Source organism: Fukomys damarensis, unplaced genomic scaffold, assembly GCF_012274545.1.
Source record: "Fukomys damarensis isolate Sample0158 unplaced genomic scaffold, DMR_v1.0_HiC HiC_scaffold_24, whole genome shotgun sequence".
Classification (NCBI taxonomy): Eukaryota; Metazoa; Chordata; class Mammalia; order Rodentia; family Bathyergidae; genus Fukomys; species Fukomys damarensis.
Window position 1 is genome coordinate 72,767,599 of NW_022900936.1, and position 12,673 is coordinate 72,780,271.

Genomic DNA, 12,673 nt, shown 5'->3' on the forward strand with positions numbered 1-12,673 from the left:
AACAAATAAACAATGAGACCAGTAAAACTAAATATCCTAATGAAATGAAAACACTAAGCAATTTTGATAAACAATAAGAACAATAACAACAACAAAAGACAGGAAAATAAAGGAGCCATCAACAAAAATTAGTAAAATGATAGTAAATAATCAACACATCAGAAATATCTATGTTAATTACCTTATCCCTCCAATTAAAAGACACAGATTAGCTAAATGGATCAAAAAATGGAATTTCACAGGCTGTTGCATGAAAGAATTTCATCTAAACCAAAGAGACATTCATAGACTAAAAATCAAAAGGTGGAAAAGAGTATTTCATCTACCAAGACCTCCAAAAAGTAGTGGTAACAATTTTACTGCCACATATGGTAAACTCCAAGTTAAAACTGATGACAAATGACAAAGAAGGTACTATATATTTGATAGGGCAAACAATCCAACAAGAAGAGATACTGTTTATAAATATTTATGCACCAAATATTAGAACACACATCTTCATAAAAGAAACAATGCTGAACAAAAAAGATGAAATAAATACTAACACAATCATGGTAGAAAATCTTAACACCCTACTTTCCAAAAGGGGTAGATCAACTAAAACTATATATCAAGAAGAAAATAGCAGAGCTGAACCACAACCTTGAACATACGGGCTTAAAGATGTCTACACAATATTCTACTTCACTAAAACAGAATATACTTTTTCTTTTTTTCTACAGCACATGGCATTTTCTCCAAAACAGATCTCCTAGTAGTCCACAAAGCCTGAATAAGTAAAAGTAAAAAATCACAATCAGCTCATGTGTACCTTTAGATCACTGCAAAATGAAAATATAAATCAAACACAGAAGAAGAAATCACAGAAGATGTAGAATCACTTTGAAAATTAAAAACACACTACTAAACAATGAGTCACAGAAGAAATCAAGGAAGAATCATAAAAACTTCTGGAAGTTAATGACAATGCCTTTACAATTCACCAGGACATCTGGGACATTATGAAAACAGACCTAAGAGGGAGGTGTTTTGCAATCAACGCCCACATTAGGAAAACAGATCAAGCTCAAATAAATAACCCTTTGAGATATTTAAAAATACTGCAAAAACAACAGTAATGCAGGACCAAACTGAATTTAACAAGAAAAATTATGAAGATTAGAATGAAAATCAATAAAATTGAGATGGAAAAAACAATACAATGAATCAAAGATTCAGTTGAATAAATAAAACAGATAAGTCCTTACCAAAAGAAAAAAAGAAAATGCTCACATCTTTTTAATTAGAAATGAAAAAGGCCAAATCACGAGACAATATTAAATATAGAAGACAGTAACTTCTGTGAAAAGTTTTATTCCAACAAACTGGAAAAGTGTGAAGAAGTGGACAGGTTTCTTGACTTATACAAATTTCCAAATCTAACCCAAGAAATTACAAATATGCTGAACCACCCAATAACAAGCATTGGAATTAAGACAACAACAATCTACCAAAAAAAGCCCAGGAACTGATGGATTCACTGCTGAATTACATAAAGAATTTAAGAAACACCTGTACTCAAGCTCTTCAGAGAAATTTAAAAGTGTAGAGTGTTTCTAAATTCATGTATAAAAGCAAGCATCACTCTGATTCAAAACCAGTTAAGACCCATAAACTATGGCCAATCCCCTTATTAAATGTAGATGCCAAAATGCTCAAGAAGATTATTTGTGAACACAAGACAGCACATAATCAAAAAGATCATCCATCATGACCAAGTAAGTTCCATCCCATAGATTTAAGGAGAGCTTATTATACACAAATCAAAATATGTAATACATCACATAAAGAGAAGCAAGATCAAAACCACTGGATCATATTAAAAAACAGAAAAATATCTGAACACAATCCAACACATATTATAAGAACCTTGACAAAATTAGGTATAAGAATCAGATAAATTCTGGATCCTGAATTTGATAAAAAGCTACTTATGACAAACCAATAGCCAATTTCACATTAAATGGGGAAAGACTAAAAACAGTGACTCTAAAATCTATGTAACCAGACAAGGATGCCCTCCCTCTATCACCACTTTTATTCAAAATAGTTTTCAAAACATTAGCTAGAGGAATCAGGCAAGAGAAATAAAAGGGCTACATATAGGAAAAAAAGAAACCCTCAGTGTAGCAGTACTTGCAGATGGCATGATAGTCTACAGGGAAGACCCAAAGATTTCACTGAAATACATTTGAAATGACCATCTTGAGAAATGCAGCAGGAGAAATAACCAACACACACACACACACACACACACACACACAAACACAAACATTTTGAACACCAGTAATGGACTCAATGAGAAGGAAAATATGAGAACAATACTCAGGAGAGCATCAATAAAAACTAAATGCCTAGGAATTTACCAGACCAATGCAGAGTAAGACCTCTACAAAAGGAAAAAAAAGAACAAAGCACAATCACACACAACACAAACTACAATACTAATGCAGTGTTACTCAGCCATAAAGAATGAGAAACTAGAGGCATTTACAGCTAAATGGATGCACACTGAGGCCTGAGGCCATACTCTTAACTGAAATAAATAGGACACACATGTGGAATTACCAACTAGTGTCTCTGGTGTGCAGAACTGAAAGGGTAAATAAAGATCAAAATATATACTAATGTGAAATAGGAAGAAAAGGTCCAAAGGAGGAGAAAGGAAAGTGAAAGGGTAAGGGAAAAGAAGGGAAAGGAAAAAAAATGGGAAGAGAAAAAAATGGAAACAAAGTCTCTAAAACAGGAAGGAGTGCAGGGGTTGAAGGGAAGACAGGGGAATGGGGAAAAAATAAGACCCAGGCTCTATCATGGAAAGGTACAAATTCCCAATGATTAATGTCATATTGTATACTTAAAGTGTAGCAAAAAACTTAAAGAATTAAAAAAAGGAAAACTTCAATACTCTGAAAAAAGAGATTGGAGGGGACATCAGAATACGGAAAGAGGGGTTGGGGATAACATTTCTGGCCACTAAAGAAATGCAAATTTTAAAAATGCTAAGATTCCATAAAGAATGGCAATTATTAAGAAATAAAAAAATAATTTGGGCTGGGGATTTAGCTCAGTGGTTCCACCTGCTTCCTCCAAAGTGCAAGGTCTCCAGTTTGATTCCCATTACGGAGTTAAAAGAAAAATGCTGGTGAGGCTTGAGCAAAGAAATTCTCCTACATTGTTAGTATGTTTGTAAAACTACTGCAAACATTATGTAAATCACTATGGAGATGTCTCAAAGAACTGAAATTAGGAACTCCATATGACCCAGCTATCCTCCTTTTAGGTATCTTTCCCAAAGATCTAAAGACAGTGTGCTTCAGAAATACACACAAACCAAGGTTTGTAGCAGCACATCTCATAACAGCTAAATCCTGGAGGCAGCATCCATCAACAGATGATTATAAGGAACATGTAGTATACCTGCATTATGGAATACTATTTAGTTATAAAGAAAGAAAAATCTGAGATATTTGTAGGAAAATGGATGCCCCTGAAAAATAAAGTATTGGGTGAAACAAATCAGACACACAAGATTAAATGCCACCTAGTATTGCTCATTTAAGTCTGACGAAGAACAATACAAAGCACAACAAAGGGTGGACAGAAGGAGACAAGAAGACAGATCTCTTGCAGATGGAAAGGGGTCCTGGATACTAAGAGTGAGAGGAGAGAGGAAGACAAAATAAATAGAACAAAGATATACCATGTAAAAGGACTGAATGACTTCAATGCATGCAAACTTTCTGTCATAAACATGAAATAAGATTAATAATATCAACATGAATAAAAATAGGGAAAGGATTTAGAGGAGGATAGAGAAATGTGTGAGGGAAGGGGATTAAAAAAGAATCAAGCTATTTATTTCACCTAAAAGTATTGCCTTAACATGCATCCAAAGTGTAAATAAGGACTAGAAGGTATAATCGATACTCTGAAATAGGAAGAAAAAGTGCAAAGCAAAAGGAGAAATGGGACAGATAGAGGAAAAGAAAGAGGGGAATGGAATTAACATGAGAAAAAGAAAAAATGGAAACAAAGTCTTTGTAGATAGGGAGAGGCAGAGGGGTTGAAGGGCAGACAGGGGAATAGGAAAAAAATAAAAACCAAGATGGATTATGCAAAGGTGAAAATTTCCAATACACTACACTGTATACCTTAGGTGTACCAATAAAATTAAGTACTTAATTTATGTATCTGCTACACAAGGTGATTGCTTCATTGCCTGTATTGTAAAAATATAGTAATAATAAAGTATACAATATGTCCAAACGTCTTTATATCCCAAATCCTACCTAGTTAGCATATCACCTAACACACTTACCTTTTGAGAATGTGGTGAATATGCTAGAAAATACTCCCTCTGCAATGTCAGTATTCTTTGAGATACTATATCACTTCCTGTGTGACTATGAGATCTCTAGAAACTGGTTGTACTATACCACAGAAACAATGCACCTTTTCACTAACTTCTCTCAATTTTTAAATACCTACACATTTCAAATATCATTAAACTCTCTGCTTCTGTTAGGCTGAGTATTCTAGACTCTAAGTACAGTGTAACTTTTCTATGTTTAGAATATTTTTCTTAATGAACTCCAAATTAATTCCTGTTAAAAAGTGCAGGAAATTCTTCCTATTGAGACTAAATAATATTCTGTTGTGTGAATAATATCCATCATCTCTAGGTATTTCAACACTGTTATGAATTCAAGGTAAAATGTCCTCTAAATGCCTGATGTAGTCTTGACTACAAGCTGGATGGTTGTTTTGAGGTTAAATTCATATTGTGGATTATTATCCTTTCAGTAGGTAACTTTCTTGATGTACTGGAGGGAGAAGGATACGCGGATTATGCCCAGGTAGAACCATTTCACATGTCTGTCACTTGAGGAATACCTAAAGATGCATGCCACCCATGAAAAATGATATTCTCCCTCCAAGCAAAGGACTGAGGTTTTGATTCCTACATTTGCAAATTAATTAGGAAATGCCATGTCAACACAACAAACTTAGTAACAGTGTTCAAGAATCCACTTATATAACATGGACAGAATACCAAAATCTTTTGAGTAGACAATAATACATTAGCAGCTTATAGACTTAGCAAAAGTGAAAAATTAGCTAAACTAGGCAGAATTTCTAAAGAGCTGGAGAAACTCTTCTAAGTATTTTTCCTAACAAACTCTAGGTTAACTCACAATATTATGAAAACAAGGGTGTCCTTTTCCATATTTCTGCAGTCTAGTAACCCACACCATTGCAGAGCTTAACTTTTTGATATTTAAGAAGAACAAGATCCCTGGGAGTATGCTCTAGAATGATACATTCCATTCCTCCTCACCTAGCCCCTACTCTCTCTGTATCCTTTGTAGTGAAATGAGAGTGACCAGAGTTCCTCACCACACCCCTCTGTAATGATGTTTATGCCTTGCTACAAAACTACCACATATGAAATGGGTTGGCCAAGGGCTGCAATCTCCAAAACTAATCCACAATAAATCTTTCCTCATAAAGTGTGTCAGCTATTTTATATGGCAAATGAAATCTCACTAAGAGATCCACTGAAGTGGATGTATGTTGTTTTCACACGTGTCATTTTTTTTTTTTAGGTACCTGGGATCGAACTCAGGTCCTTGCACTTGTGAGGCAGGCAGAAGAACCACTGAGCTAAATCTCCAGCCTCTTCACACAGGTCTATTGAGATTAATTCTTCATTGCACATGGGAATGCAGGTTTCTATTTGAGGAGCTATTTTCATTTCAGTACAGTTGCAATTCAACTCCATTATTTTTTCTTTCTTTCTTTCAAAATTGCTGTGGTACTGTGTTTGAACCCAGATCCTTGCATATGCTAGGCAAGCACTCTGCAAAGTAATTACTTCACCAGCACTCAGCTCAATTTTCTTGATGTTAAACATCTTAATATTGAAACAAGACACTGCATTCAAGCATCTGCTTACAAAAACTTGATGCAATCCTGTTTCTTTTTCTAAGCACAGGTGTTAAAACTCTGTAAATATAAAGAAAAGAACTATCATTTGTCTCACAGAGCCACGAGAGCCAGTTAGGCCAATCTCACCAGGCCACTCCTCCAGGGTCACACTGTTGTTTCCTGCCATACTTTAAGAATAAAACATTTGCAGCACAGAGTCACTGCACTGATACTGACCCTGATTTCATTCTTGTTTACATTCATGTCTTCTCCCAGTTAGAGAGAATACTGGCTTCTTCAATCAATCCCCTGAAGCAGACTATGCTTTTTATCTCCACCCCTTTTAGATTTTATGACAGGTTATTTTGCACATTTTTCTCTTTCTTTCTAAGTAAAAAAAAAAACACACACACACACAGTTAAACAATGTCATCTCTTATGACTGTTTCTTCATCTTAACAGTAGAACAAAAAAACAAACTTCTTTAGAATAAATAATTCAAGTATTTGTAGCTATTAAAGCCGTGCTTGTCATTGGTCATGCTACAAATGTTTGTTAGAGCACAGTACAGTCACAAAGACACACAGAAAAACTATTGCTGAGGATGTGAAGAGAACTTAGTTATTGAAAATACAAGATGGGCACTCATGTTGGACCGCACCCTGACAGTTTCTGCATTTATAAAAATACAGGTATTTTCTCAGTCCTTGGTTTCTAAACAAAACATGTCATGTTCAGTAAATAATTAAGAGGTTTACTTTCAGTTCTCAGTTCTGGGATGAAGTGGGAAATGCAAATCTGGTAATAAGCTTCTTGTGGACAGAAACATGACCTAATCACACAGGCTATCACATGGAGAGAGTCTAGGAGTGCAGCAACTTGCTCTCCTCTCACTCTGTTTCAATGCTAGTATTCAGTAACAGGGACTCCCAAAAGACTTTATTTACTTCTAACTGCCTCCTAAGTAACCCAACTGTCCATATATACTCAGATATTTTCACTTATTAGTATGTACCACTGGCTATTCACCAATTCATCCATACCACTGGGAATTAGATTTTATCATGAGTTTTGAATGCAACAATCCTTGTATAACCATAATTGTTTCCATATTGGTCATTATCACTATCTTCGTTATATAAAGAAGTTATGAAGACATAACTCCACACAAAAATGTATACATGAATGTTTATATTGCAAATAGGTAATTATTGGATAGAAAGGGAGTTAGAAAGAGATCAGGCCCAAGACAGAGCCACTTCCAAGAGGAGGAGAACTGGGTCTGCAGCTGAGGGCTTAGCTGAAAGAAACCAGGCCAAAAGATGGAGAAGTGGTACCTAGTCCCAGAGCCTCACCATATAAATCACTGTTCAAAGCTGTAGTGTAACTAGTAACATCTGGTCAAGTAAGCCCAAACAACGTAACAAACAAGCAGATGGGTGCCTAGAATACCCTGACCCTTACTCCTACTCCTTCTAGAAATGCCTTTGTTCTTTTTCCAGAAACAGTGACTGATAAACTTAAGTTGCTGATTCCTACAGATGTATCCTGACACATGCCTTTTTAAGTATTATATCAATATTAACTAGGCAACTGTACTTGTAACCCAAAGTTACAAAGCTCAAAGTTGATTTTACTTTGAACAGAGGAAATCTGTAAAATTATTTTACTGTATAAAATACTAGATAATGCAATTTTACTGTATAAAAACCTCATGAGCTTCAGTTGCAATCCACTTGCGTGGTCCCTTCTGCTACTGACTCTAAGGTACTTAAAAATAATCACACAATAGGCATCAGATATAATTACACTGTGTACAAAACAAAAATTAAATGTTTAAAAAGTAGACATTTACAAGCCAGGTGTGGTGGCACATGCCTGCAATCCCAGCACTCAGGAGGCTGAGGCAGGAGGATTGCTATGAGTTCAAGATCAGCCTAGGCTACATAGTGAGCTCCAGGTCAGTCTCAACTACATAATGAGACCCTGTCTCAAAAAAAAAAAAGTAGACATTTACAAAAAAAAAAAATCAGGGTTGTCAAGCACTAGGGATATTTTGAGTCAAGATTTCCTTCTAGTAAGAGGTACCCTGTTTGTTATGGGACATTGTTCAGGTGCTGCTAAGTCTTCCTTATGCTGTTATGTCATAATTATAACAACAAAGTTGAGACACTCACATGTTTTCTGACATGCACCATTCTCTGAAAACCACTGTCTTAGCAGGTGCAGTGGACACACAAGCTCCTGAATGACAAGGTGTGAGAATGGGCAGACAACAAGATCTGCCAAATTTCTAGCTCTGCACCACAAATCCAAGCTCAGTGGGCTCTCCACACAGTACTGTCTGTTCTTGTACATTCTCTCCTTGTCCTCATCACATGCACTACATTTCAGGGGTCACTAGTGTGCAAGTCCAGAACAGGATCCACTGCTTCATGGTGGAAGATGACACACACAGGGAGATACAGACTAAAAGGCACTTTGAACCAAAACTCTGTGCTTTATCTCAGCTGTGTCACAGACCATTTCCCTGTGCAATTCCAAGATACCAACATGGAAGGTTAGTTCTCTGCATGTGGGCAAATCAAAACAATTTAGGGGGCTTCAGGGATTGCAGTCAATTGTAATTTATGGAACAAATAACAAAGGCCAAAGGTCATTTCTTTTCCCAGAGAGATAACAAATTACTGCAAAGGGGAAAGCACCCAGAACAGACACACCTTAAACTCTTTAATGTAATGGAAATGGAAGTGGAATTACATGAGTCTGCAAATCCGCATAGAACAGCAGATGTTTATCCAAAATTGAAGCAGTTAGAAAGGTTTCCAGCAGGGCGTGGTGGTGCACGCCTATAATCCCAGCACTCAAGAGGCTGAGGCAGGAGGATCACTGTGAGTTTGAGACCAGCCTGGGCTACATAGTGAGTTCCAGGTCAGTCTCAACTACATAGTGAGACCCTGTCTCAAAAAAAAAAAAAAAAAAAAAAAAAAAAGATTTCCAAAATCAACATAAATTAGAACTAAGAATGAAAGTGTTTTCTCTTCAGCCTTGCATATATGCTTAGTGGCTTCTATTCAAACTGCTCAGACCTGTGTCTGATCACTGAAATCTCTATTCTATCCCCTTGTTATGGAAATATGATCACAGTAGGACACTTTTTATAATACTAATAATAAAAACAACCAAATCAAAATAAACAAGGAAAAAAACTCCCAAATCCAGAGTAGTGTCCCCTTTTCCAAATATTGCTCATATTTCTCTTGCTTTAGATGCACTAGGGAACCTGATTAATGCAGCTTTCAGAAAAGGAAACAATCTGATGAGTAGCATGTTCAGAGATTTTTTGAAGAGTTGAAGTAGACACATTACTTGAGTTAGAGAGGAAAAATATGATCAACCCAAAGGAAGTTGAAAAGAAAATGCGTTGAAAATGTACAGAATATGCCTGACCAAGCAAACATTACCACTAAGCCTTGGATCCTTTAAACCTGCTCAACACACTTGCTTAATCTGTGTTTGGAGAAATATATGTACCACAGTACAAAGTCCATCCACAGTACAATACTGTCTCATGAATCTTATTGAATACAGTGCCCTGTAAATCTCTGCTTGTTTACCCTTGGTGCCCAGTTGCTGAAAGTGATTCATTACTGCTGTCCACCACCATGAGCAAGTATTATACATATGAAAAAAGAATAAAATAAAAAACTCAAACTACAATTTCCAAATAATTTTTGCTTTTATTCTTCAATTATTGTTTATCACAGGGACTAAGGCATGTTAAATGAGTTAGTGTTCAGTGGAAATAAATCACAGAATTTATATTTCATACTGAAAGAAGGTCTTCCTCAATTGTCCAGACCAGGCTTGGTGTTGTAATACGAATGTCTCAGTCTTCCAAGTGTCTGAGAGTAAAGGTGAACCATCAGGCCTTGCTGATTTTTACTATACTCAAGCACTGAAATCTTGGTAAATCAGGTGAATAAAGAACACCAATCTGTCTGGGCATGGTGACACACACCTATAATCCCAGCACAGGGGAGGCTGAGGCAGGAGGATCACCAAATTCAAATCCATCCTGGACTACATAGTGAGTTCCACATCAGTCTCAACTACATAGTGAGACTCTGCCTTTAAAAAAAACAAAAAAACAAAACACCAATGTGAAACAGGAATAGTGGCACATGCATGTCATCCCAACAGTCAATGAGGTACAAACACTATCAAAAGATCTCACCATGCTGGGCAACTTAGTAAGACTTTATATGAAAAATTTTTTAAAACATTAAAAAATTGGGATTATGTAGCTCAGAGCAAACTTCTGGAGTTCAGTTCCCATGCAATAAAAACATCAGGCACACTTGAAATCTTCTGTAGCCTAGGTAAACTCTCATTCAACTTCCGTAATGGTGCCCACACTTTTAAAACCTACACCAGGGCCAGAGATTTAGCTCAGTGTTTCCACCACCTGCCTAGCAAGCACAAGGTCCCAAGTTTGATCCCCAGTACCAAAACAAACAAACAACAACAAAAACCAAAAACCTACACCAAGGGCAGACAGTCTCCTAATTTCCCATTTTGCCTCAGAAATGATTAGGTGAACTGTTTAGTGATAAAAGACATATTTATCTATTATTAATTTCCCCTTCTAAAAGCCTATGACTTTTGGCCAACTCACAGACCAGGCAAGCAAACACAATTCTTCCTTCATGCTTTCCCTAAGAACAATCTGACTTTCAGGGATCAGTTGTGTAGGTGCTACTATTGGCACCCTTCCTCATGCCATTCTCTTCCACCTCCTTTGATCCACCCTAAGCAGAAAACCCTTTATGCCCAATGATTAAGATCCTTGCAAAACTTCTCTATGCGGCTTCTGCACTAGTTCTCCCTTTAAAGCCTGCCTCAGAGAGCATTTCAGTATTTAAACAATGTCTACAATCAGGCTAAACTCTATATCCATTAAGAGATGACACCCCTGTCCCTTTCCACTCATGCACATATCACATCTATATGTCCATGCAAATGCTCAATTCAAGGCATTTCTCAGCATGGGTTTAAGAGGCAACTCCTTCTGGAAATTGTCCTCAGCAGTTACACTTCCCTCTGGCCTTGCTAATGCTTTTATATCCCTTCCATTTTTCTCAGAATCCTAAACTCTATGGCATTCCTCACTTAAACATTCTCATTGTGAGTAGGGGTGTCAGATTACAAATAAGTAAGATTACAAAGTTCTTTTGTGTTGCTCTTTATGGAAGCCAGGAAGGAGTTCACTGGGTGTTTGCTAAGTGTTCCACCACTGAGGCACACCACACTTCTTTGAATTCTCAGGACCTTTGTCAATACCTACAACTAGTTTGGAAATGTGAGGAGATACTGAAAATGTAGGAGATCGCTATAAATATAAAAAAGAGGAACTCTGAGGAGAGGTGTTGTGGCTGTGAGACCCTGCATCACAGACATTTAGAAACTTCAGATCCGCCAGATCTGCTGCTGGCCAGGAATGAGACCAGGACCTAGCTCACCACAGCTGCACCCAGGTTCAGCCCACATCTGAGTCAGGGTCTTCCACCCCCTTCCTCTCCCCAGACTGATGGAGATTCGAGGGCAAAGGGGGTTTCCCAAGATGGCATTGTGGCCTGGCGGTGTCCCAGTGGGGAAAAGGTTCTGGGGACCCGGAGCTACCTTTGACCCAACAAGGGCCAAGAGGGACAGAGGATGCCTGGTTCCCAGTCCAGGAAAACCTCAGTGTCTGAAGCTTAGCATAGAGGCTCTGGCAACCACAGCTGATTATGACCACTTCTAACCAGATCTCACCCCAATTCCACTCAATTTCAGAGCTCCCATCCCACAACGTTACCATTGCGTGGCTTTTGGGTCTCCCGAGTCACTCCTGTGTAGGCTGCAGCCAGTAGAAGTCACAGAAGGAGGTGGAGCAGCACTCCACACGTGGAACAGTGCTAAGGAAGGTACTTTGGCGCCATGACACCGGAAGAACCCTCCTACCCTGGCCCACCTGATTGGACAGTTCATACAGCCCGCCCTTTATCTCTGATTGGCTTCTGCTCTCTTGCCCGCCCTCTGTGCTAAAAGTAAAGAGAAAACAAACCCCTGCCTGCAAGAGCGGGTCTGAGATGAAAGAGTGCAACATAGACACTTCTGGCCTAGACTGTCTTCTGCTAGGTTGACCGTACCTCGCCTGAAGGATAGGTACATTTATGGGCTCTACCCCACACTTTTCAGTGCTCTTCCTGTTTTCTTAAAAGGCTCAGTGAATGGGCCGGGGATGTAACTCAGTGGCACCGTGCCTGTCTCGCAAAGTCCTGAGTTCGATCTCGGTACAAAAAAAAAAAAAAAAGAAAAAAAAGCTCAGTGGACTCTTGTTGAATGTATTTAGAAGATTTGAGGGCCAGTGTGCTAGGGTAGAATCAATCCCTGATGTCAGAAAACATCCTCAGGCCAGGTCAGGCCAGGCCACAATGAAATAGAGGGAGAGCAGGCTTTTGCAGAAATCATTATTTGGGAATGAGGTACCACACTTCATTGTCAAGATTTTTACACTACCTCTCTCCATGTATTCATTTTCAGCCAATAAAATCAATGTATGGCCCCAAAAGGAATGCAAATATTGAGCAAATGAAGAAATTAGGAGATCTGGTGGGTGACCAGAGCAACTAGATCCATTCCTTCTGTGAAATACCTGTGTTCT

General features: G+C 37.9%; 1 protein-coding gene across 1 annotated transcript in view; it reads right to left on the bottom strand.

Annotated features, from left to right (window-relative positions):
- LOC104858956 (zinc finger protein 709-like) overlaps nucleotides 1-11,943 on the bottom strand; it is a 32,245-nt gene extending 20,302 nt beyond the window's left edge. Inside the window, 1 exon segment of the mRNA XM_010619436.3 lies at nucleotides 11,825-11,943. Coding sequence (XP_010617738.3) covers nucleotides 11,825-11,827 — 3 coding nt within the window. The 5' untranslated portion in view covers nucleotides 11,828-11,943.
- Between the last annotated feature and the right edge of the window lie 730 nt (nucleotides 11,944-12,673).